At 35.0% G+C, this 27995-nt stretch overlaps 1 protein-coding gene across 9 annotated transcripts in view; it reads left to right on the top strand.

Moving 5' to 3' along the window:
* The window catches only part of SRPK2 (SRSF protein kinase 2), a 196345-nt gene that overhangs the window by 130274 nt on the left and 38076 nt on the right, over positions 1-27995 (top strand). For 8 of the 9 annotated variants that reach the window (XM_036231065.1, XM_036231061.1, XM_036231059.1 and 5 more), the window contains 4 exons: positions 22329-22437; positions 23145-23232; positions 23461-23548; positions 27568-27674. In XM_036231065.1, coding sequence (XP_036086958.1) covers positions 22329-22437; positions 23145-23232; positions 23461-23548; positions 27568-27674 — 392 coding nt within the window. Of the gene's footprint in view, positions 1-11540; positions 12936-22328; positions 22438-23144; positions 23233-23460; positions 23549-27567; positions 27675-27995 lie in introns of those variants that run through there. The other variant, XM_036231067.1, reaches the window with a different exon arrangement.

The raw sequence follows: 27995 nt of genomic DNA on the forward strand, positions 1-27995 counted from the left end.
GTGAAATTTGAGAACAATATAATTCAGATTCCATACTTTGTATAGACTAGACTATGAGAATCAAGGGAAGTTGCTATGTCCATTTGATTGCCTTTGTTACTTAACTCTTCCTCATTTGAATTTTAATTTCCTCTAATAGAAAATTATTACCATCTGGAATTTTGAGCTTTGGAGCAGTTGACAAGACTTTATTTGCCATGCACAGGTTAAGGAAAATGTAAGTCAGATTCTATACAGCATAAGAATAGATGGCAGAAGATGTACACATTCAGGCCAGAAAGTATTAATGAATCTTTGGCTCTGTAGTATCTTAGTGGGAATTTATCGAGTGATTGCAGGTGCCATTTGTGTGTTGGTTAAGGAACAGTGTACTTTTTATTTATCTGTTAAGAGAAAGAGGAGGTTACTGTTCTGCTAGGAAAGTTTAAGAACTAATCTTCCTCTCTAACCTGAGTGTTCCATAGGTGTGAGTTTCTACACACAGACTCAGTGTTTTCCTTAGTAAAGGGATTGTGGGTCCTTAGCATTTATATGAATAGCGATTGTGATCCTAAAGGTCATCATCATCTAACCTGGAAAAGAAGGTACAGAGATAGTTTGGAAAGGTGAAAAGATGGTTTTCATCCTTCCTCTTGACCTGCATTTCTTGGTTCAGAAATGAAGTTGTTTGTAGAGGTATAGACAGTTGGCTTTTGATTTTGCTGCTTAGATGGAGCATTAAGGTGGCCTGTAGGAATGCGCTCTTCAGCACACAGGCTCCTTCATGTTGGAATGAAAACGGTTTGCCTCACATTTGGGTCAAGAGATGTGTTCAGTACTTTCATCCCTTTACTACCTCAGCGAATCCACACTGTGGACATTCCAGACCAAAATATAGGACTATGAATGAAGGGTTTCATAGTTAAGGTTGACTCTAGGTTGTGTTCACCGAACTCTAAATATCTTTATTAAAGTCAGCCTCACTAAGACATGTTAGAGGTGGTAAGGTTTTCTTACACGCACACCTGTCTACTACCTACACAGCCACAGACTTACTCACTCATTCTTATCTCACTTTGGTTAGTAACTTATAACTTTAATTAGCATTGCATGTGACAGATACCTTTTTCTGAATTTTGTGGTATAGACCATAACCATTTATTTAAGTTACAGACATGATGTTTTATTCATTCCTGTGTACTTTAGTTTATTTTGCCTATAATCAAGTACATTCTCCTATGTAACCATAATATAACCATATTAGGAAGTTAGCATTGATATATTTCTACCATTTAATCCTCAGACTCCATTCAGGTTTTGCCAGTTGCCCAATACTGTCCTTTATACAAAACCGATTCATTACAGAATCACATTATATTTCGTTTTCTTGTTTCTTTAATCAGTTCCTTACTCTCTTCTTGGCTTTCATGACTGACATTTTGAACATCGTAGGCCAATTATTTTGTATAATGTTTCTTAGTTTGGAATATCAAAAAGAAATTCTATCAGGTAGTGCATGGTTTTGATTATACCATTACAGTAGATGTCAATCACATGTTTCAGATGGTGTCTTCCAGATATCTAAAGTTACTCACCTCTCCACCCCACTACCCCATACATTGTTGAGAGTTACTTTCAGATTATGTAAATATCCTTTTATCAATGAAAGGATATTTTTCCTTGTGTCCCTTGTATTATTTGTAAATAATACAAATATTTGCACACTTTGGTTGAATTTTAATAACTCAGAATTTAATATTGGTGTTTATAAGTTTTCATTAGCCTTGTCTCCAGAATATATGACTTACGACTATTTTATATTTTCTGTTTTTTAAGAGAGAAAATAATATAGCTTACACAAGGTTGTCTTAGAAATGATGTCATGTAGCTCAAGTGTTTTACAGAAATGTAGTCTTTAATGTATGTTCTTTTTGGTATGAAACATAACTTTTATTCATTCACAGTTCTTTTCCTTAAAGCCACTGTACACACATACTTAATTCACCATGTCGTGTGTGTTTTTAAAGTTAATTGGCTTAATTTGTTTTTCTTGAAGCCTTGAAAAGAAACTCTGCTTCTATATGAACAAAGTGATAGACGCTTCTGAATTTATTACATAAGGCCTAATGACTTTTCTTTCTTGGAGAGCGAGAAAATTCTGACAGCTGTTAATGCTGTGAATTGCTACTGATGAGGGTAGTTAGCATGACACATGAACTTTTTGAGGCTTTAGTATGTGTTAAGTGTTGGAATTTACCATAGAAATATTAAAGTAAATGAGAAGCAGCCACCCCTACTTTCTAGCTCATGGCCTCAAGACTTTGTCACTAGAATATAAACTGTTTAATGGCAGAGCCTTTGCCTATCTTGCTTTCCTGCTTTGTTACGAACACTTAGATAGAACAATCTCTGGCCTGTTGAATGTTGACTGAATGAATAGACCAAATTAAAAAATTACGTAGACTCTTTTTCATCTTTTTCGTGTGGTTTATTAATTATAAGAGAGGAAATAAAGGAAAGTTTGTGAGGGTTTAAAAGGAGTGAGGTTGTCTGTGGTTAGAGGTAAAAGAAAAGACATCATAGAAATTGTAATAAGTACCTTTCAGTTAAGAATAATTCGACTTTATTGGTAGGGGTGGGGAACTTTTCTGGCTAAATTCTGGAGGCTGGGAACGGGGTCCTTGAAAAAGCTTTATGTGTGTTAGTTTTCTTAACAAATGCACAAGCTAAAAGATGATGGTAGAAGAGTAATTTGGTGGGAGTATCATGTAGAGTATGGGTCCCCAAGCCCTGGGCTTTGGACTGGAACCTGTCCATGGCAGCACAACAGGAGGTGAGCGGCTGGCGAGCCAGCGAAGCTTCACCTGTATTTGCAGCTGCTCCCCAGCGCTAGCATCACCGCCTCAGCAACACCTCAGATCATCAGGCATTAGATTCTCATAGGAGCACTGGCCTGGTGCCAAAAAGGTTGGGGACCGCTGATGCAGAGGACAACTATAAAAATAAAAAAATTTGTACATGTGGTAAATTAAAGCATCATTTAGTAATATACATTATGAAAAACAAACGAGGGAAAACAGTAGTTTATGTGTGGTTTTCTTTGGATTTTCTGCACACAAAGTGATTTATCATATTACTGCAAATAGTTTTCTTTTTCCTTAACATTCTTTATGCATTTTCCTTTTCTTGCTTGCTTCTTTGCTTTATATACAAGGCTGAAAAGAAGTGGTAAGAGTGGACATCTTTGTCTTGTTTGTGTAGATTTTTAAAAGCTATCTTTATCAAATTGTGATGGATCATATATTTAAATGTAAAGCTGAAAGTATACAGCTTATTTAAAGAAAGTAGGAGAACATCTTCACAACCTTGGAGAAGGGGAAGATTTCCTAGAGAGAGTGTACAAGAATTATGACCTAAATAAGAAAATTAATAAGTTAGATTTCTTCAAAATAGTAAAAAAAAAAAACTTGCTGAATAAGACATGTTATAAATAAAAAGTCCTGCTTCAGACTAGGAGAAAATACTTGCAGTGTATATAGTTGACAAACAACATGACTGGGAGAGAGAATACTAGGAAACTAAGGTTTTGGAAAAATGGTCTTTGTCTTGATGAGGGCATACACATATGTCAAATATCAGGGAATTGTGTACATAAGATGTTTGACATTCTTTGCATGTAAATTTTATCTCAATTTAAAAAAAGTGCAGTAGCTAGTTATATCTAGATTATAGAGTTTCGTGTGTATGTGTCTACACCTTTGTCTTGATTTTCTTTGTTGAGCACATATTTCTTTGTAAAGAGAAAAAAATATTAACAAAGAAGAAAAACTTAGCAGTGAGGAACCTTTGTAGATCTTGAACCGGAAAGTGATGGATTAATGCGGATCTTGAATGATCGGAGTTGGAGAGAAAATATATACAGAGGAGAAGACAAAAAACCAAACAGCCTTACAGAGGCAGCATCTTTATCATTTGACAAATGATTGAATATAGAGGACATTGATGAAATTTAAGTCTTGAACCCTGAGGTGACTGGAAGAAGATTAGTAGTGCCTTCTGGATATCTTTTTTTCTTTTTTTTTTTAAGGGACTGTGAATTTTGAAACTGCTTGTTTTGTGTATTGTTCGGCTGTTAAAAAGCTTAGAGCCCAGTGTGCAACCCACCACTAATAAGTGAACAAGAATTTATAGTATTGTATTGTGTCCTAACTTTACTACAGCATTTTATTTTTTTGTTCTGGGATATGTTTTCTTTGCCCCAGTTTCCTTCTAATTTTGTATCTTGTATTGTGGTTATATAGACTGCCTCAATTTCTCATAAGAAGAGCTGAATTTTTTTATTGATGGGAACAGTGAAATATCACAGTTGGTCTGCAGAAATTTTTATGAGTTCAACTTTATTCATTTGAGTTTAAAGAATCTGGAGAAGATACAAAAAAGGCAGCTAGAAATATAAATCTGGGGCTCAGAAGAGAAGGTAAGCAAATAGTGTATGTAGTAAAGAATGTAACATTGCCAGAAAAGAGGCCTTGCCTTTGCCCTAAACTCTAAGCCCTTGGGATGTCCTGCCTTTTAAGTGTCTTCAGAAAGAACAAGAACAAAAACAAAAACAAAAAAAGTCAACCTGGGCACCTCGGGCCATGCCAGATAATCTAACAATGTGATTTGTGGTAGGGGCTTTTAGAGGATGCAGACAGATCAGCTATTTTGTCTATTTGCATAATGGAGCTCTAATAAAAACTCTGCACTCCAAGGCTGGGTTGGCAATGCTCTGTGCGTATTGTTGCATATCATTACCTAGATGAAGTGATGCTATTCATATCTCTGCTGAGAGAGGATAGCTGTATGCTCTGCATTTGGGACCCTCCTAGATTCTGTCTTTTATATCTCTTCCCTTCACTAATTTTAATCTATAGCCCTTATACTTTAGTAAACTGTCACTACAAGTATAATGGCCTTCAGTGAGTTCTGCAAGTTCTCACAAATTATTAATTATTGAAACTGAGCACAGTGTACAGTACCTCTAAACATATAATTGTTGTCAGCAGTGAGGGTGGTCTTTAAGACTCCTCAACTCTGCATTTTTGTTGGAAGTGAGGGTCTTATGCACTATTCCCAAACCTTACACAAGTATTATAGATTTGATAGGAAACCAGTCATATAACGGGTGTTAAGTGAGTAAAAGAGATTCAGAGAGAGGCTTTTCAATGGCAAACCTTTGAGAAATTTAATGGAATACCAGAGGAGAAAGAACAAGTTGAAAGAAACATATAGTAGTCAGGGAGGTAGGAGAGCAATCAAAGATGTACATTCAACTTGATGTGGAACAGATTGAGGAACTAATAAGATGGCAGCTTTGTTATTCCGAATACAAACTTCGTGAACATATTCAGTTGTGTAATCTGCGTTTTCCATTTTTAGGTGTAGATGAGTCCTACTGGTAATCATTCTAAATGTCTGTGGATCTTCTCATCATCTGTCAATCCCCTACGTAGTCTGCCCTTTCAGATCTGGACCTCCCCAGAGGAGGGTGCTGTAGAATCTGGGCCAGAGTCACCCTTTGAGGTCTGCCATGATCTTCCTCCTGCCTCTTGCTCCCGCAGGTGCTGCCAGTACCCACTATATGAGAATGCTCTTGTCTGTGCTGCTGGGGCTGTCCCTGCTGTACTCAGTGCCAGAGCAGGATTGTATGGTTTAAGAGTAGTGAGAGAGACCGGACCAAACGCCTTCCAGTCCCTGCTTTGTCCCCCCGGGGGCCTGTATAGTACTGTTTATGCCACCGCCCCCCAGTGTCCCCCTTGTCGAAACAGTTCCTCCAGCCATCCCACAGCTCTTGTCCACTGGCCTACACCACTGATTCCTGGCGTCTGGTTTTCAGAAGAGTCCACAGGCAGGAGATGGCTCATTTTCACTCACTGTTTGTCCCATATTCCCCCTATCCTTTATAGGCTCACTGGAGCTTCCTTTCCTTTGTTCTTTCTTCCTTCTTTTGGGCCCAAACAAATGCTCTTGCAAAGCATTTCTTGCACTCTGGCTCCTTGGGGTTCTCTACCAACTCCATGGCAGGCCCAGGCGGGTTTGATTCTTACTTGAGATCTAAAACCATTTACCAACAGAATCTGGTAATGAGACAAGTATTGTAGTAATTTATTTTCTCTTTTGTAAAAATATTTTTTTACTGAGATATAATCGACACCAGAATTGTGTAAGTTAAGGTGTTGATTTGACACATTTATATGCTGTGGTATGATTACCACCTTAGCGTCAAACACCTGTATCACATCACATAACTATCATTTTTTTTTTGGTAGGAACAATTAAGATCTAATCTCTTAGCAACTTTGAAGTTTGTAATGTAGTATTATCTATGTTTTCTCTTTTATTTTCCATTTGAGGCTGGTATAGAAAAGTATGATATTCTTCGAGTTTCTTATTCAGATTTCTCTTTCTTAGCTTCGATATTCTGGATGGTATAGAATCGTGATGATTTTTCTCTCTCTGTATTGGATCCTGTTTCAACCTGGAAAATTGAAAAGATTGAAATGAAATAAAGAAGTTTCTAATTTCATTGGCGCTTTTTTTTTTTTCCTTTTTGGTTTATTCATTTTGATAGGAAGCAGTAATTGAAAACTTGCTATTTTTCCCCCATACAATTTTTTTATTGATTACATAAAATTCACCCCCTTAAAGCATACAATTTACTAGTTTTTAGTATGTTTACAGAATTGTGCAACTATCACCGCTATCTAATCTGGAACATTTTTATCACCCCCCAGAAGAAACATGTTTATTAGTAGTCAGTGCCCATTTTTTTCTCCTCCCAGTCCCTGGCAACCACGATGTACTTTCTGTCTTTATGGATTTGCTTATTCTGGACTATTCGTATAAATAGAATCATATAACATGTAGTGTTTTATGGCTGGCTTCTGATAACACGTGTTGTTCTACTTATGAGGGTCCATGAACATTTTCCTCCATTCTCAGTACCTGAGAAAGCTATAGTGCTACCCTCTCCTAATTTGTTTTTAATCTTTTTAACATTGCCCTCCCCCACCCCTTTCTTTGTTGGCTTTTGATGTTAGGAAGTACTATATAAATTGAGGTTCATACCTGCAGTTATAAGTGACCTTATATATGCATTCCCACAGCTATGTGTTTAAGCTTATATTGCAGAATATATGTTTACTTATTTGTTAGTTCAACAAATTATAATAAAAATGATCTATAAAAGTCAGACAAAATAAAGTAAGCAAAAAGTAAAATTTTACTTCTGAAGCTCTACTGCACAGTCCACTTCTCCAAGGTAAATTAAAGGGGTTTAAAAGTTTCATAGATATCCTCCCAGAAAATTTATGTGTGTATAAGTACATCCATATGTGTAAAAGTTCCATAAATTAGATTAATCTGAGCATGCTCTTTCATACTATGCTGTTTTTCTTTCAGTAATGTTTATGGATATATTTCCATGACCCTGCATATAGTTCTCATTCACTGTTTTGTGTGTAATATTCTAATCTGTGTATTTACTTTAACTAGCTTTGTACAGATTAGACATTTATATGTTCTCAGTTTTCACTATTGTAAATGATATTACTGGGAACTTCTTGTATATTATCTTACATATTCATCACATGTTTGTCCTGAGCATACGTGCATAGATGTGATTAGCTAGTTCGAAGGATTAGCACATTGTAATTTTAAAGCACATCACCGGTTGCCCTCCAGAAAAGATATTCTGATTTGTGCACTTAGCAGAAGTACCTGAGTATATGGCTCCATGTAGCACCACTAACCGTGTCCTCACATGGTATTGCCAATAATCTCATTTTTGTTTTGCTCATTTGATTATTAGTAAGACTGTTTGTATTTAATATTTTTAAAAATTGTGCCCTTCGTATTTTTTTGATCACTGAGTTTTTAAAACTTGCTTTTATTTTTGTGTTATGTAATCTTGTATTTTTTTAAAAAAGAAGTTTTAGTTCTTTGATTATACTTTCTTCATCATAGCTTGATTATATATTATTCTCCTGTGTCCTTTTTATAAGCTGGTTAAAATAATTTTACCTATTTTTACCTTTTATTGATTCTTTTAGTAGCCCACTCAGATTTATTTACTACATCCTGTATTCACTGTGAACATTTAAACCTGAATATCTCATCAGACTTCCAGATCAAAAATCTTCCCTAGGCAGTAGTAATTTTTCTTATATTAGTAACATACTGAGGTGATGGTGCTCTCTCCAAGACAATTAGATCTGAGACATAAAAGAAGGAGAGTTTTCAAGAAAGAAGGAGTTAATAATAATTTTTAGTTAAGTCATAGTTTAAGGAAGATGAAGGCTGAGAAAGGACCTGTCAACCTACCTATGAGGAGGGCCCCTAGTGACTTATCATTCAGGGCCAGTGGGTCATACAGATGTCAAGGTGTACTTAAGAGAGCATAGCCAATTCTTCGGTGGAATTTAGCAATGAAATGAAGATTGTAGCTTGTGAGGGTGGGATCAGATTTGGATAAGGGGAAGTTGATTTTAGGACAGGATACCTGAGCATATTTCTAGGCAGAAGAGGAGAAATCTAAGGAGAAGTTAAAGGACCAGCAAGGAAGGAATTAAATGAGTACTTTTTGGATATAGTGGGCTAGTCTTAGAAAGATTGAAGGCACATCTGTTTTAGAAAATAGTGGAGGAGGTTTTATATAGCTGTTGTGAGAGCAATGAGGACTGTTATGGTTATATCGTTGTGTAATGAATTATTCTACAACTTAGTAGACTGAAGCCTATTTTTAATTTTGCTTATGGATTTTATAGATCTAGAATTTATAAAGGGTAAAGTTGGGTGGTTTGCCTCTGCTTCATGATATCTGAGACTTCAGCTGAGACATCCCAAAGGCTTGAGCTGACTGTATGGCTGGGGGCTGGCATCATCTGAAAGCTCATTCACATGTCTGTCCTGGGGACACTAAGATTGTCAGCTGGAGCCCTCCTTCTGGCTCATTTTCCTCACAGCATGGCTACCTCACAGTAGTCAGACTGCTTGCCTGACAACTTAAGAGTTCCAAAATTGAATGTCCACCTTAAAAGTGGAAGCTGTATTGCCTTTTATAACCTAGCATCAGAAATCACACAGTCACTTGCACTACATTCTTTTGGTCAGAAGCACATTCAGAAACCCATTAGATCTATCAGGAGGAAAAGTACAGCCCATTTCTTGGTAGTGGAACTTCAGGGTTCTAGAAGAACAAGTGCTTTTGGAGATATGTTAAAGCCTTCTGTGGAGAATACAGTCTATCAGAAGAATGTTACAAGAAATTAATGAGAGGACTTTGCAGATTCCTACATGTTTATTTATATTTATTTTTTGGTATAATTATGTAACCACTTTTCTAAGGATATAGACTCATCTAATACTCTTTTTGTCTGACATAGATTATGTGAACCCTAAGCCCAAAGTCGACTATCTAAATTATGTTGGGTGTCTAACACAGGACTATGCACAAGTTGGTACATGAGTTAGACTTTCTGATGATGATTAAACTGGAAAGCATTAATTACTCTTGGATTGTAAAACTTAGGTGGGGCTTGAAAATGAGCCTCAAAATTAGTTCTCTTTTTGTATATATGTTGAAGACCTTTTACGTGCCGCATTTATAGTCATTTGTCACTAAGACTCGTGTTCTTTTTCCAAGTTTTTGATTTCTTTAGAATAATTGAGAATTTGGATTATTTACAATGCATTATTCTTCATTTTTACAGTAGAGGTAACATATACCTGGGCACACGCCTGTAGTTACATGGCTGAGTCAGACATTGCTGTGCGCTGTGATATACCTCTGCACCGTCATCAGTAGGAGCCCAAAATAACAATAGGTCTTGACTTCTTGAAATAATTTAATCTTCTAGTTATCTAGTTATTTTTATGTCTGAGTGTATATAAGTATGGCCTTCGGTTTTAAATAGCCAGGAAACAACTTTCACGGTTCTTTTAATTTAAAAGTTCTTTAGTTACTGAGAGAATATTTATTTAGTTGTAAAAGAGATTTCAGTATTTCTCAAGTGTCTTCTGATTTCTGAATTCTACTTTTATCTACTTTTTATCTAACTGATCTTTCCAAGATCAGTTTTCCTCCACTTCATAATTCAGTATTCGTACTTATTCAGAAACAAGAATCAAGAAATGAGCCCCAAATCTTTGAGTACATATGAACGCTGTCCAAGTTCATGTACTGAAGCTTGTGCTTACTATGAAGAAAACCCCCATTTAGGATCTCAATGTCTATTTACTTTCCTTTACCCACAAAGCAAGTAAAGAGAAGGCTAAGAACAAGAATGAAGACATAAAATCTTTAAAAGTCACTGTAAAATCTCAATAAACACAGCAGCCTTTGCTTGCTTGATGCAGTGTTAAAATTGTTAGGCAAAAAGACCACATGTCTTACCAGGGGAAAAAATCAGGCTGTTATCAAACTTCTTTGTACATCAACACTTCAGGCCAAAAAGACAATAGAACAATAAACAATACACTTGACATACTCAAGGAAAGAAAGTCTGAGCGAAAGATTTTTTATCTGTTCAAATTGACCTTCAATTATAAAGGTCCTGTATGAACTGTTATTTACATGAAGCCCTGAGGGAATATTTTTTGCATGAGCCCTCTAATAAATAGGGGGAAAAAAAACTTTAAACAACTAGAATCAAAGCTATAAAGACTGATTTCATTAGAGCACAAAATTAAACCTGAAAAATTAAGCCTATACTTATCTTTTGGAATACTCAACCTTACAGCATACTATTAAGTAGGTATATTAACTAGGCTATCAAATGGGCTTTAAAGAATCTGTGTTTAGTTTCCATATACTATATTTTTCAATTTAAAGGTAAAAATTTTAACAACATATTTAACGGATCCATGGTCTAAGTTTTTCTATCAAAAATGCCCTGAAGAAACAAAATGGCTGTGTCTGGCACTGTGCGCTAAAAAAATGACAGGAAATGTTGGTAATGGATACAAAATGTGTCCATTAACTAACTCTCTTTAGTTGTGAATTCTGAGATGAGATTTGTAGGGTATTAGTGTTCTCATAAAAATTTTCAGTGAAAATGAGCATTTAGTTGTATTTGTATGAGAAAACTTGTGACCCAAATATAGAGTCGAGTACATCTCTAAACTTGGTCTCTTGAAAACACCCATTTGTAATCTGATGTTAACATGTATGCATTTTAAAGATTCCTATCAACCCCCAAGATACGTTTAAGATACTATGCTCTAAAGCATTCTTACTAGACTGAGAAATGATTGAGGGTTGTTTTAGACTGTAGAATGTAGAGATTAGGTTTTCAGAATAGGTTTTCAGAGTGTGACTTGCATTTCTGCAGTGGGCTTTGTCATTCTTGAAAGTCTTTTCTAGAAAGTGGGAATGTCGATATCATTATTTTAGAATTTTTTTCTGTAGTTACAAAATTATAACACTAAAATGACAAGAAATTGAGAATATTGATTATAAAAGCAGAAGAAATCCTTTTTAATTTTTATTTGATTTTTATCTAACTTTGTAAATGTATGGAAGTATTAGGTACTTTAACTTCCTGAACGTTTGTGGATCATATGATCACATTGCTCAGGATCTTATAAATATTCTTTCTTATTAGCTTGCCATAAATACTACACATTTTAATTTTACAGTGTAATAGGAATATAATTTTTCTACTGTACAGTTCCGTTAGCAGTGTTTTTATATGACATTACCTGGGATGCATTTAGATTATTCACTTTTTTCCACAACTGGTCATAAGAGAAATAAAGGGAAATCTGTGAACATACTGTATTGTTCAGTTTTTTTCCGCACTTTAAAATGAAAGTCTAAACTTGCACTACTTGTAAGGTTCTTCACAGTTTGATCCCATTGTGCTGTTGTTCTTGTTTTCTTTCTTAGGTACAGTTGTGTATATTTTTATGTAGCTTCTAACTTCTGGTTTGTGGCTACGTATTTTATTGTAAACATGCCATCTTGCTGTTACAATTTTCCTCATGGTATCTCTTCTTTCTTCTCAGCCTGCCTTTGTTTTTCTGTTAAAGTATGATATTAACTCAGAATTTAATTTTAGCCCACTTTTCCCTCACATCATACCAGAGAATAGAGAACATTCTTCCTCCCATTTGTTTTTTGTCTCTCTCGTGTCATGTTCTCTTGCTTCTCTTTCTTGTATTTATTGTCTTTTGCAATTCAAGTACTATGTGCTAGGAATACTGTCCCTGTCTTAATAGTATTTATAATTTCCTGGGAAAGACAAATGAGAATAGAAATAATTAAAATACATTGTATTGTGTTTTGTAACAGAAGTGTAACCGAACATATGTAACTGGCATTATGGAGGTACATAAGAGAAATACAAGACAGGGGCCCGTCCTCAGCCAGGAAAATCAAGAAATGCTTCCTAGGAGGGAGCCTTATTTAAGTTTATCCTGAGGGATAAGTAGCTGTTATTTTTATCCTAACAATTTCTTTACATAAATGAGACATTTTAAAAATAAATACGTAGAATACAATAAACAAATAGATGAGGAAATTATAGTATGGAAGTAATTACATAAAGTCAGATTAAGGTTAATATGTAAAGATTTATTAATACAGGTCTGTACAATTTGAGAGCGTTGTAGATTGCCTCTGGGTTTCTTAGTCATCAAAGCAAGGAAGGAAATGTAGTGATTCTAAGACTGACAGTTTTTTTCATAAGGTGAAAATAAACTAGCAACTCTAACCAAGAGTGTTTTTTCTTTGTGCCAAAGATAAATTTATCATGAACCAAGACCCTTCTGAGATTTTACCTTTCTTGCAAGCTAAGAAGTTAGCTGGCCATAGATTTATGGGTGCTTGTAGAAGACATGAGACTCCTGGGTCAGAGACAAAAGACTTCAAGAGCCATGTGGAAGCAGGCCTGGGTGGATGCTTTGCATGATGGGTATGTATCACAGCTAAGGAACTCCAAAGTTAGGAAATACTGATCCGAACCTGCCAACCTTTGTTCCTGAGAGAGATATTTGTTATACCGGATAGCAAACTAACCTATCCTCTTCTCTAGAGAGAGATAATATGCCTATTTTCCAAGTTGTTTACTATAGAAACCTTAGAATATAGTCTGGAACAAAGGCTGTTGATGTCTCTCTGCAAAAGACATGCAGAAATATGGTTGGTTCTGGATCAGGTTCTCTCATGAGGTTGTAGTCAAGCTGTCGGCTGGGATGCAGTCATCTGAGGACTTGACTGGACTGAGGATCTGCTTCCCAGCTTCTGCAGGTGCTTGTTAGTAGGTCTCACTTCCTCACTGCTGTTCACTAGAGGCTTCAGTTCCTTGCCACATGGGCCTTTCTACAGAACTGACTGCTCACAATAAAGGCAGCTAGCTAGCTTAGCAGAGAGTGAGAAAGAGAGCACCCAAAATAGAAGCCACAGTCTTTATAACCATATCTGTTGGGAACTGATATTAAATTTGAATGTCTAAAGTCTTGATTCTCTTGTAAGGACATTTTAATGTTTGACTAAACCATTAATAAAGACAGGTTAATTTCTTTTTCACCCGACAGTTGACAGTTATAAATCATCGTATCTAGAGTATCAAAAACCTTTTGCTAATTGGGCTGTCCTAATGAATTAGATTACACTTTGGGCCAGTCAGTTTTACCATCTTCAAATAGTAATAGATAGATAGTACCCTTAACCCTGGCCTTCTGACTTGTTAATTTGTGTCATTAGTCACAGTGGGCTGGGTAATGGCTTAACAATTGTAAACACTTATGTGGCACTTAATATGTGCCCTGGTGTGGTTCTGAGTAAGTGAGATAGGGACAAGTACCCAGAGAAATAAGGTAATTTGGTCAGTGTCACAAAGCTAGTAAAATGCCAGTGTTCCGAGTCAAAATCAGTATCCCCAAATTTAAGTATAAATGTGTATAAATAATTGACAGTAGGCAAGGGCTTGAAATTATTTATTGGCCTTTATTAACATTTCAGATATGCAAGATTTTTCAGTCTATGGATGCTACTTAAATCTCTCTAGCCCTACTGCAAAAATTGTTTCTGCATCCATTATATTTATCTTATGCTCAAATAATTTTTATTGTTACCATCTTAGGTCATAAATAAATAGGAATCCTCTGTCTTTTGGAGCATTTGCATTTACTCTGCTTTTCCCTCTAGAGCTCTCTCCCATTCGTTAGTGTTACAGAGAATATTCGATGTAACAGATTAATTTATATGCAAGAGTTTTAAATAACAATTTCTCTGACTGCTTTTTGATCCCCCCTCTCCCGAAGAGTTTAGTAGTTGTGTCAGAGGCTCCATTATTGCTAAAGTTTTTGGGGTAAATTCTAGGACCCTTATACCTTTATTCCTTTTTCTTTTTGATATTTAGTATTATTAATGTTTCTATTGGGGTACATGTGATTTAATTTGTACTGTAAGTTACTAATGAGGATAGTGTATTCTTAGATTTCAGTATTTTTATTTAATATCACCTACAAACATTTTTCACAACTCAAAGATGTAGCTGTCAAGTTTAAGGAAATATGTGTGATTAAATTTTAAGTTAGTAAGTTGGCTTTATATTTGTTTTGTAGCCTAAATTATGGTTACTAAAGAATGGTTGTAAGATTTTGTTCCTAAAGGCCAATTACAATAAATTGTTACGAATCATTGACAGACAAACCATTTCTAACTCTCTATCTTGAGAAAATAGGTATTTTCAATGACAGTTTTTAATTTAGTTTAGTTTTTCTCTGTTTATGCACAGCACTATACATATAATTTGTTTTAGAATCCTAATCATGAAGAAAAGGGGGACATATCTTAGCTGATGGGTTAATACTAAAACATGGTATAACAGAAAGAACACGGGTTTTAGAACGTGGCGCAGGTTCTAGGATCTCAGTTCTAATCCTGACTCGAGTGCCTCCTTCCTGGGTGACACTGGGTTAGTGCGGAACCGCGTTAGCTCTTTTCCCTGTGCTTGCTCAGTAGGACTGACAGTGAAGCGCCCCAGTGTTGTGTACTTTAAATGAAATCATACGTGCCAAGAACCTTGAGTGGGCTTTTCTTTTTTTCCCTGTTAACCTATTTTTTAGAGTTTATTTTAGGAAAAGCGGAATCGCACCCAGGAGCATGAACTGGTCGTCGTTGCAACCTTCTCTCTGCCTCCCAGTGTTTGGACGTGGGCCCGACCTTCTCTGTCCCTAATCGCTGGAGTTCCTTTCACCATCATACTTTTGGAATGAGACAAGTGAAAAATGACATTCTTCTCATTATGGAAATTCTCAAACATGCCTGAATGTTGAAGGAATAGTATAGGGAATTCCTGCATTTCCTCAGTGGAGGAGGATACTAACATTTAGTATTGTTGAAGAATTGCTAACATTTTATCTTACTTTATTATATACATGCAAGATTGTGAAACTGTGATTTATAACATACATGATGACCAAAATGTATTTCCCTTTTTTCCTAGCTCACAAACTCTTGGCATTTCTTAAGCCTTGAAAGCATTATATTGTCTTTTGTTATGTTAATGAGGTGACTTTGAGACAGACAGCAGCTAAAGTTGGGAGCTCTAGTGACCAGGAGAACCGACCTTGTGATTCGAAAGGTTGGAACTTTCAGTCTCATCTCTGACCTCCAGGGAGGAGAGAACTGGAGATCGACAACTAGAGATTGAATCAGTTGTCAGTGGCCAGTGATTTAGTCAACCATGACTACGTAATGAGGCCTCTGTAAAAAACCCAAAACGTCAGGGTTTGGAGGGCTTCCTGGTTGGTGAACACTTGGAGATGTGGGCAAAGTGTGGGCAAAGGGGCAGGAAAGTTCCGTACCTGCTCCTCATCCATACTTTAAACTGCAGATCTCTTCCATTTTGCTGTTCTTGCATTATATCCTTTTACAATAAACTGGTGATCTAGTATGTTTCTCAGAGTTCTGTGAGTCATTCTAGAAAATTGTCGAACCCTAGGAGGGGGTCATGGGAACCTCTGATTTAGATCTTTGATTCATTTTGAGTTAATTTCATATGATGCAAACTGTAGAAAATTCTGTTTCTGTCTCTGTCTCTCTCTCAACATAGGGTTATTCCATTTGTAGAAAAGTGTTCTTTCTCCACTAAATTGCCCTTATGCAATGAAATCAGTGCTTTTTATATTTTCATATGAGCTTTCAAATTAGTTATCACTTTCTACAACAAAGCCTGTTGGGATATTGAATGGGATTGCACCGAATCTATAAATTTGGGGGGAGTGGACATCTTTCACAATATTGATACTCGTAACCCACGAACACCATTTCTTTAGGTTTTCTTTAATTTCTTTCAGCAGTGTTTTGTAGTTGTCAGTGTTCAGCCCCTCTCCTCCCATAGGTCAGTTTATCTCTTAAATATTTCATATTTTGTATGCTATTGTAAATGACTAAAGATTTCATTTCCTCATCATTGCTGATATATAAAAATACAATTGTTTTTTATTTTTTGAGCTAATATTTGGCTACCTGTTACTTAGTTATTAGTTTTAAGTAGCTTTTTGCAGATTCCTTCAACTTTTCCATACAATCAGGTTGTCTGAGAAAGATAGTTTTACTTCTTTCTAACTTTCTAGTCTGGATGCCTTTTTGTTTATTCATTTTGCCTGATTGTGCTGATTAGAACTCCCAGTACAATGTTGAACAGAAGGAGTGAGAGCTGACATCCTTATCTTGTTCCTGATCTTAGGAAGAAAAGCATTCAGTCTTCTGCCTTTAAGTCTGATGCTATCTGTAGGTTTTCTTCATAGATCTTTTTCTATTCCTATTTTGTTGAGAATTTTGATCAGAAATATATGTTGGCTTTCTGTCATGAAATTATTTTTTGTTTATTGAACTGATCATGTTTTTCTATTTTAGTGTTTTGACTCTAGTGAATTACATCCATTGATTTTTAAATATTAAGCCAACTTTTCATTCTTGGAATAGACTCCACTTGGTCATCTGAAGTATTATCCTTTTTCTTTGTTGTTTAATTAGATTTGATGTAATTTTGTCTAGAATTTTCATATCTCCATCATGAGGAAAATTAGTCTGTGGCTTTCTTAAAATGTCGTTGCCAGGCTTTGGAATCAAAGTAATGCTGGTTTCATAGAATGAGACTAGAAGTATTTCCTCCTTTTTACCTTTCAAGAAGCATGTGCACAATTGTTTTTATTTTTTCCCATAAATGTTTGGGAGAATTCACCAATTTTTTTATGGGAAGGTTTAATACTACAAATTCACTTTTTAACATAGTTATTTAGGTATGCATTTCTTTTTGATTGGAACTTGGGTACTTTGTGTCTTTCACGGTATTTGTCCAGTCTATCTAACTATTTATATTTATAGGCATAAAGTTGTTTGTAATAGTCTCTTGCCTCCTTAATTGTGTACTATGTAGTGATGTCACCTGACTCATTCCTCATTGGTATTTTGTGTTTTCTTTTTTCCAGGTCGGCCTGGCCAGAAATTTATTAATTATTATTATTATTATTTTTTTCAGAGAACTAGCTCTGGTTTCTCTGATTTTCTGTATTTTTATGCTTTTTATTTCACTGATTACAGCTCATATCTTCATTATTTCTTTCCTCCTGCTGTGACTGGGTTACATTTGCTCTTCTAGTTTTCTTAATATAGAAACTGAGGTCATTGATTTGAGATAATCTTTTCTAATACAGGCAGTTAGTACTCTAAATTTTCCTCTAAGTTCTGCTTTAGCAGCATTTCACAGATTCTGGTATGTTATATTTTCATTTTCATTTAGTGTAAAATACTTTATTTCCTTTTGGTTCCTTTTTTATTCCATGGGTTTTTTTGAAATTTGCCAGTTTCCCAATTTTGGGGGATTTTCAATTATTGGTTTCTAATTTAATTTCTTTGTGATCTGAAAACATGCTTTATATGACTTGAATCTTTTAATTTCTACTGAGACTTGTTTTATGGCTCAGTATATGGTCTTTGTTGATAAACGTTCCATGTACTTGAAAAGAATATTTGCTGTTGAGTAGATTGTTCTATAAGTGTCAGTCACATCAAATCGGTTGATGGTGTATTCAAATCTTCCATATCCTTGCCGCTTTTCTGTCTACTTGTTTTGCTAATTTTGGGGAAGAGAGTATTGAAATCTTCAGTGACTCAAAATGTGTCTGTCTGTTACTGTTTTGTGAATATCTTTTTACTACCCCTTGCTTTTTAAAGACTTTGTGTTAGAGGTGATTCTCAAATCTCCTTAGCCCTTCGAAAGCCTTCAGTGGTGATGGAGAGAAGCCTCATCATCATAGGGCTGAGAAACTAGGATCAGTGAAAAAAATGAAGACTTTATACTATCTTTAGTAGAAAATACTTTGCTTAAAATCCTTGTAGACTACATTCTATAAGAGTTCTGAACTTTGGATTCGCTCTTACAAGTTGAACCTGTTTTTTGCCAGGCAGAGAAAATAGAGTCATCTTTATTTTCGACCAACATCCTCCTCAAACAGCTGAGGATGGTTTTAGAATTGTCTTCTTTGGAGCCTCATTAATAGTATAGGTGGAGCTTTAGTTATAGTTTTCTTTGGTGTGCTGGAGAGGAGTAAGAGTTGGAGAAGAAAGCTGAGCAGTGAGCTTAATGATTACTTAACCTATTCTTGTTCTCTTGTGTTTGTAATTCAGTCTAACTTATATATATATTTTTAAGAATAAAAGGAAAACGTCTAGGTGATAAATGCATAGTTTTTATATTAGTATAAATATTGATGTACAGTTACATCAACCAAACCGCTAAGTTGTAGTCATCAAGTGATTGACCCTTTCTGGGAATCTCACTGATGCCCTAAGCAGGGCCCACATGCAGCACGGCCATTACCCTATATCCTGTATGGCCTTCTGGTGAAGTAACAAGAGGAGGAGGGGGTCCTTGTCTAATCTGTGACTGTTCTCAAGCTTCCTTGTGTGCTAGACTTCATTATGGGACATTATGGCACATCTTGTTTGCTAATCTCAGGGAACTGGAGAATTTTCTGACAGAATTTTGGAGAGTCCGTTTACTCTAATTCACTTGGTTTTGGGTAGATTAGTGTGGTCTGCTCTGAGAGAGATCTTCCAGCCTTCTGACACTAAGGGTGTTAGTTACCACTGTATAAGAAGAGATTGAAAAATTGGTCAGAAGAGACTGTCATTTTCTGTAGAGATCTGGGAATTAGAAAATAAGGATTATAAAATATAAATTTGAAATTGCGTATGTCAAAATTTCAAAATAAAAGGGTGTTTAGGACTTTCGGTTGCTTTTATATTTGTACTTAAAAATTATTTTTATGTCTTTCTTGTTTAGTTGGCCTATTTTTAGCCATGATATTCTTAGCTGTTCTGTGGGTTCCTGAGATAACTGGATTAAACTAATAATTTCTTTTGTTCAACTTTCAAAGTCCCTTTGAGAAAAGGAACAGCTGCATTTATGCAGTGATTACACTGAAAAGAGTGCTCTTCTATTTTTGCTCGCAAGTACACACTCTGGCTGTTTGAGAATCCATACCTGAAACATACGATAGTGATAGCTTCTTCTCTTTATGCACAATTGAATTGTTTTTAACTTTGGTGACTTTAATGTTAGCAATAATACTCATTTAAGTAGTAAATGGCTTTTTTAAATTAAGATATTAAGTGTATCCTGTATACTGATTGGCGAATAGTCCTCAGTTGTTAAACATGGAGTGCATTTCTTACTGGTAGACAGAGTATGGGCTTTGGAGTCAGACCCAGTTTCCAGCCTACTGCTTACTGTCGCTGAAACTGTGTCCATGACCACGTCATCAGTGTAGAAATAACACCATGTACTCTGAAGAGTGGTTGTAAGAAATGATACAGACATCATTGTGCTGTGAAATGTGACTGATTCTTTGAAGAATTGGTTTCCTGAGCAGATATGTCTGGAATTTGCAGCATACTCTCCTCTCAGAGGTTCCCACTGACATTGGGCTCTCAGAACCCCTTTGGTCAAGAAATCTGCTTTGCTTTGTTTAACTTGTCATTTCCCAGACAGAACTTCTCCATTCTTCTTCCTTTCTTCTGCCACCCCGCCCCCCCCCCCCGCCCCCCGCCGTGGAACACTTGCAACATATTTTAATTTACTTTCATTTCATGGAACATGGTTTTGAAAATAATGTACCTAGCACAGTGCCCCTGATTAGTATTTGAAAAATAATCGTTTTCTTCTCTTTCATTGTTAATTTTAATGGTTTAAAACTGTATTGTAAACTCAGTCTTTTTCAATTTTAGTTAGCCTTCTAAGTAACTAATTAGCCATGTTTTCTTCCAGTTTTATTGAGATATAATTGACATACAATACTGTCTAAGTTTTAAGGTGTATACCTTAATGATTTCACATACATGTTATTGCAAAATGATTAACACAATAAGTATAGTTAACACCCATCTATCCATTAAACAGTTTATTATATTTTATTCCTAATTTATTATCTTTTAGCTCATATTTTAAAACCAAAATTGTTGTAGACTTCTGTATTAAAATCCAGGAAAAGCAAGTGCAGTGGTATGAAAGTAAGCATCTTAGAAACTCAGTGTCTGTTCAAATTCTTGCTTCACTGGTTCAACACAATTTAGTATTCATAAATATTGGGAGTATTTCTTGAAATATTACTCCTAGACCTATGAGAATTACAGATGTATTGAAGGATGTGGTTTAGATATTTCCTGCACCTGCTTTGAGCTGCTCAAAAGTAGGCACAAACTACTCATGTCTTTCTTGATTTGTAAGATTTTTCCAGATTGAAAAAAATGAAAAATAATATTTTTACAATAAAAAAGCAGTAGATGCCAACAAATAAAAAGTAGAAAAGTTATTGTTTCAGAAAGAAATAAAAAAAGATAAAAATAATAAAATATAGATTAAAAGAATTAAAGTAATTTTAGATCCAGAGATATTTGTTGCTAATATCTTATCCTCCTAGACTTTTCCTTGTGTGTTTCACAAAAATGTTATTATACATGCTGCTTTGTAGCCTGCTTATTTTATTTAGAAATGCAAAGCGAAGGACTTTTTAGGTCAGATGTCTGTTTGAAGCACCCTTATCCTCCCCCAGAAGTCTACCTTAATTGTGTTCCCTCTTTAGTCTGCTTTCAGATGGGAGTTTGAGGTTGGTGGAAAAATGGTAAAAGGAGAAAAGCTCTGATGGAGGGTAAATTGTCATAGATTATATGATAAACTGTTAGTGTATGCAGAATTTGCAGAATTATGCAGAGTCCACATTCTTTATTTTGGTGAGTTATGTTGTACTGCCCCCCAATTTTTTTCATTACATTTATAGCTTAGAGGAAAAAAATGTCGTTTGGAAATTTCAAGAGCTAACATACATATTATTTACAACTTAAATAAGACTTAAATATAAAACCTAAAATTATCGTTATGGAATGCTGGGTGGTTTCTTGCTTTTTAAAGTTACATTAATAGGCAGAGGACATTTTTCTTTTTTTCTTTTTAAAAAAATTTTTATTTTGCAATTAAGAGTTGACATTCAGTATTATTTTTTATTAGTTTCAGGTGTATAGCATAGTGGTTTGATATTTATGTAATTTACGAAGTGATATCCCAATTAGTCTAGTACTTACCTGGCACTATACATGCTTATTACAATATTATTGACTATATTCCCTGTGTTATACTTTATATCCCTGTGACTGTTTTATGAATACCAATTTGTACTTCTTAAATCTTTCACCTTTTTCACTTAGTTCACTCCCTTCCCCCAATCTGGCATTCACCAGTTTCTTTTCTGTATCTATGACTCTGTTTCTGTTTGGTTTGTTTATTTTGTCCTTTAGATTCCACATATAAGTAAAATTATATGGCATTTGTCTTTGTCTGATTTTCTTCACTTAATGTAATACCCTCTGGGTCCATCCATGTTGTTGAAAATGATAAGATTTCTTTCTTTTCTTTTTTTTTTTATGTCTGAGTAATATTCCATAGCATATATGTACCACTTCTTAATCCAGTCATCTGTTGATGAGCATTCAGGTTGCTTCCGTATCTTGGCTGTGGTAAATAACACTACAGTGAACATAGAATTGCATATAACTTTTTGAATTAGTGTTTGGTTTTCTTTGGATAAATGCCCAGAAGTGGAATTGCTGGGTTATATTTCTTTTGATGAAATATATTCTTGAAAAAATGTTTTATTATTAAACATTTTAATCTTTAAAAAAAAATTTTACAGCTTCATTTAGTAGCGTCAAGAACTGACAAAGGAAGAGATGAAATTCTATTAATGTTTTTCTAGAGGAAAAAAGTATTTATTGTGATTTTTTTTTTTTTTAATTAAAGGTGGCTACCATCCAGTGAAAATTGGAGACCTCTTCAATGGCCGGTATCATGTTATTAGGAAGCTCGGATGGGGACACTTCTCTACTGTTTGGCTGTGCTGGGATATGCAGTAAGTGCTCTTTGTCATTTGTACATTTGATTTCTGGCCTAGTTCAACATCTTTATTTTGGGAGAAGGTATGACTGAGGGGCATACCTTCTGTTGTTTCTGTTGTGGCATGTAAAGTGCTTGTTAGTGCAGGCCTGCCTTACCTAGCTATACATTTCCTCCCCTCAGTTTGAAGTTCATTTTCCTTTTATCTTAAAACACTTTCTTCTCCTTTTATATCTGAGGCTTATTAATTGAAATTACATTATACTGGGGCAATATTTTTTCCTAATAATTTATCATTACCAGAAAAATATTTCAAATATAAAAAAATAATGTACAGGCCTTTCAAATCAGAGGTTTCTGACTTTTTTTTTTTAAAGCTATGACCTATAGTATGAAACACCATTGCTTCTCAGTACAACAAATATACGTGTTGTGTGTGTGTGTGTGTCATATGTGTCTACTGAAGCAAAAGTGTTACAAGCTAATTCTTACCCTGATTCTATGTGATGAGTGACATTTTCTAGTCTATATTATTTTGTCAAGGAAAAAAAAAACACTCACAAAAAAGATTGTTTTGACCCATGAAACCACTGCTTAATTATTGCTTCACAATTTGAAAAGCACTATCTTAAAGGAAAACTTATTAAAAGTTTCTATTTATTGCAAATATCTCATATTGGTCACCTCTGCTAATAATATTAAAAAATATGCATTTTTTTTAAGGGGGAAAAGATTTGTTGCAATGAAAGTTGTAAAAAGCGCCCAGCATTATACGGAGACAGCCTTGGATGAAATAAAATTGCTCAAATGTGTAAGTACTGCAAAATGTGAATGATTATTAGAAAAATTAACAACTTAAAATTTTACAGAGGGATTTTTCTAGGTTTTACTAAATCGAAATTGAATTTATTTTTTGTAAGTTCAAATATCAAATCTTATTTTTAATGACATCAACTTTTATTAAAAGTTTTGGTTGGTATAGTAGAAGTGACTTTCAGTTTTAAATGCCTCTCTTCTTGATTCATTTTTCTTTCCGTAGGTTAGAGAAAGTGATCCCAGTGACCCAAATAAAGACATGGTAGTGCAGCTAATCGATGACTTCAAGATTTCAGGCATGAATGGTATACGTATCCTTTCTGACAGTTCTGTTGCTTCCTAATGGCTGAATTATACTGTATTTTTTCTTTTTTCTTTTGAAAAATAGAAATATAAGCCTGCATAAACTTCTGTGTGCTGTATCATTCTCCACATAAAGCCTCTAGCATTATCACAGAGTGTTGTAAGTGGTATGCCTGGAGTTCTCTGTAAGGGCCTTTTGGGGTTTTACATGTGGTAGCATCTTATAAAATTATTATAACACTTGACTTGATTTTGGCATAGAATTAATTATTAATCTTTTTTATTCTAGTGAAGTTTATTCTTGCAGTAGTAATTGGAAGCATATCCCAACAGTTCTTTTTACTTTAAACTTTAAGGAATTTATGCACAAGGGCTAGGTATCCTTCAGTAGCTGCAAAGAATTAATTGAGGCAATTAAAGGCAAAATGCTTTGCTCATGGTCAGCATGGCAGAGTTGCACTTGACCCTGCAGGGCATCATCTTTCCACCAGGTGAATATGGGAGTGCATTGGTTTGTGTCGTTTGCTCCCAGTTTATCTGCTTTGGAAAAGCCTGGAAAAACTAAAGTGATACATTTTCTAAGCACAGAAGCCGGTGCTTAATGAAAGGAGACCTGCATTGTTCTTCTTTAAAAACATTTATAATGTAAACTTTGCAACATACATAAAATTGGAGAATGTAATATAGTGGATGTCTATAATTCTATAATCCATATTCAATAATTATCAAGGTCTGACCACAGTTGCTTCATTTACCCGTATCTCGTGCTGTATTATTTCAAAACAAACCCTACACATCCTGTTTTTTCTTCTATAAATGTCAGTATGCATCTTTTGAAAATAATATGGACTTAAAAAATTATGAAACTCATCAAATAAAGATAATTTATTTGATACAAATTTTCTTTATAATGGAAAAATGACTTTTTAAGAGATGTTTTGAACCATATTTTAATAAATAAGATTATTTTTTTCCTAGTATCTTTTTCTCTTGTCTGTATCAACTTATTTTGGTTGTTTAATGATTAAATTGTTCAATATTTTTTTCTTTTTCATTAAAGTGTAATACAGGGTATTTGCTTTCTCATAAAGAAGTTATCTCGCTAGAATTAATAATTCTTGAAAGATGGAAGTTTCTTAGTTACCTCTTCCTTTTGCTTTTTAACTAGAGAAGGCTTCGTCTTAATTCTAGGTCCTATTGGAAAAGAAATGTGTCTAGCAAGAAGATAGAGCAAAGGTACCTTATGCCTTATTTCCCATTCTCTTTTGAGAATACCACTTTTGACTGGGCTGCTGGTGAATTGTTGGCATTCTCGTTAGTTTTAGGTGGGGGTGGGGGGGGGAAGGGGCTCAAGTGGAAAGGAGCTGTGGTTTTCACCTTCCCTTTGCCTGGGTGTTGGTAAAGGGCCACAGGGGATCAGCGAATGCCCAGTAATCCAAGAAGTATAGGTTCCAGCTGATAGCACATGGAGAAGAGATAGTATCCAGAATGTTCTTTCCAGTATTTTCATATTGGATCCTCTAAGATAGCTCCTTGTTTGCCTTATGGAGGTGACACAGCAGCCCCCCTCACTTCCACGGTTTTGCTTTCTGCAGTTTCATTTATCCGTGGTCTGGAAATATTAAATGGAAAATCCCAGAAATAATTCATAAGTTATAAATTGAATGCCATTTTGAGTAGCATGATGAAATCTCATACCTTCCAGAATGTCTTGGCCAGGACGTGAATCATCCTTTTGTCTGGCCAATGTGTGCTGTGTACACTTCTTGCTTGTTAGTCACTTAGTAGCTGTCTCAGTTATCAGATTGACTGAGACAGCTACTAAGTGATTTAATGGGAAAGTAGTGCTTGTATTCAAGTAACCCTTACAGTAGCCTAACGCTGTGTCATTTGCCTTGCTCCATTTCATCCTGTAGGTATTTTATTATATCACAAAATGGAGGGAGGAGTACAGTACAATAGGTATTTTGAGAGAGACTACATTCATGGATCATTTTTTACAGTATATTGTTATAATTGTTCCATTTTATCATTAGTTATTGTTAGCCTCTTGCTGTGCCTAATTTTAAAATTTCATCATAGGGACGAATGTAGAAGAAAAAACATAGTATGCATAGGGTTCGGTAGTATTGTGGTTTCAGGCATCCACAAAGTGTTTTTGAACATATCTTTCTTGGATAATGGAGTGTCTGCTGTACCTTTATTTTGCAAGTTCAGGGATGTTGAATTACTTATCCAGAACCTGGTGACTGATGAGTGTCAGGGATGTGTCAAGAGCCAGGGTCTTCTCCTTCCTGGTCTTTAGCTGTTTCCTTTATGTCATTTTGGGAACAGATCCAACATTTTGATATTTTACCTGCTCAAGCTCCAGAAGCCTGAGGACAAAACTGTTTCCCAGCTTAAATCCAAAAAATGATATCCTGTTTCTGCATCTGCTAAGTCTTAATCCCTTATACAGGCATACCTCAGAGATATTGTGGGTTCAGTTCCAGAATCTTTTTTGTTGGTAGAAGAAGAGCCTTGCTTTAAATTTAGTAAAATACAGAGAACATGTGAAGTGCAATAATATGAACTATGCCTGTATTTCTTTTAGAGATTTGACTTGAGGGTACTAGCAAGCACCAATAACTGCTGATGTCACTTCACCCTTTGTTTCAATATAATTTCTCCTAGTTGGTGAGTGCATTTTCCCCTTTTTTGATAGATGGAAAGATAGAGCTGGTCCTTTTCTGCTCCTGCTCTCCTCCCTATGAGCCTGTTTGTTTATGGGCAGGCAGGGCAGGCCTCTCTGCTTTGAGTCAGATCTGCAAGGCAGTTCCTGCAACAGCTCACAGGGCGATGGTTTCTTTGGATAAACCACATAATTTGTAGGTAAATGTTTTTTGTTTTTTTTTAAAACATATATACATTCTAGTGACTATTTTTACTGTTAAATAACATGCTGTAAAACCATCGTAGTCTAGATTTGTCAGTGATTTGAGAAGACATGGTTCATCACATAGAAATCTTCGGCTGTATGTCTGTTACTCACTGCCAGTTTTTGTAGTGAGTGAGCCTGGGAAATTGTAAGACATTTCTGGTCTTAGATTATCTATGAATAAATTTGTAGTTCACGTGTTCTCCAACATTGTAGAAACATTTTATTTTTATTAAAAATATTTAAAGCAGTTACTGTGATGTACAGATATTGTGAAAAGTAATAAATCAACTAATATTTTATAGTAACTTATTTGTAGGCCTCTAGTGATGAATCAGATATTCTTAGATGATTTCAGAGCCATTTAAAATCTTCCTGTATGAATGACAAATGTATTTGTATTATGGGCCATAGTTCTGAAGTGTCAATGGTTGAGTAGAATTTATATTTAAAAAAAAAACAACAACAGATTCCTGAGATTTTATTATTGTAGGTTGTTTTTAAATGCCATATCTTATATTGTGATCATACATTCTTTAAAACTGTATTAAAATTGATCTAGTTACACAATGAAAGATATTATTGAAGAAAAGATTAAATGTCTTCATTGTGTTTGATAAATTTAAAACACATAAAAAGTGTTTTATGTGACCTATGGAATAGAAATTCAGGCAGGCAGGCAGGCAGGACACTTAAGAGAGGGGAGCTCTTTATTTTTTTTCTCATCAATTTCTGTGAAGTTCCTGGTGTTGCTCATTTTTATGAAGGCTAAATGTGGGATTGGGTTATCGCTATCACTCTTCAACTCTAATGCACGATTGTTCTTTAAACTCTCTGAGATTTACTCCTTGTTTCTTTGTGGGGATAAGTATATAATTTCCTATGGTTGTTACAAGTACACATTAAATAATATGTGGCACATAATAAGTACTTAGTAAATGTTAGATTGTCTTATTTAGATGAGAAATAGTAAATGACTGCTTTTGTTGTTATTGATAGTATTAATGTTGCATTTTGTGAATGTTTTGCTCAGTGCCATATCGATGCTGCTTTTAGTAATTGCATCAGCCTAGGAACTGTGTCCGCAAACGATCCTTAACCGCATCCCAGATGTCTGCATGGTCTTTGAAGTGCTTGGCCACCATCTCCTCAAGTGGATCATCAAGTCGAACTATCAAGGCCTTCCAGTTCGTTGTGTGAAGAGTATCATTCGACAGGTAAGGCTTCTACCTAATACCTAACTGGCTGGGCTAGCAACACGAATTCCTGTCCTTTTATTTATTTATTTATTTTTTAAAAATACATATACATACATACATATATTTTAATACATATAATTCTGGTTTTTAAAATGTATACATATATAATCATAACATTTTGAACTCGTTACATCAGTTTTTAATGATATTCTGTTTTGTAAAGGGAGCAATGTAAATTTCAGGCATACATTTCTTTTGATCTTTTTAAGGTAGTGATTATTGTATAATGAAAAATCATTTTATCTAATATTATTATAAAATGTCCAACTTATTCCTTTA

This window comes from Rousettus aegyptiacus, unplaced genomic scaffold (assembly GCF_014176215.1).
Source record: "Rousettus aegyptiacus isolate mRouAeg1 unplaced genomic scaffold, mRouAeg1.p scaffold_m13_p_13, whole genome shotgun sequence".
Taxonomy (NCBI): Eukaryota; Metazoa; Chordata; class Mammalia; order Chiroptera; family Pteropodidae; genus Rousettus; species Rousettus aegyptiacus.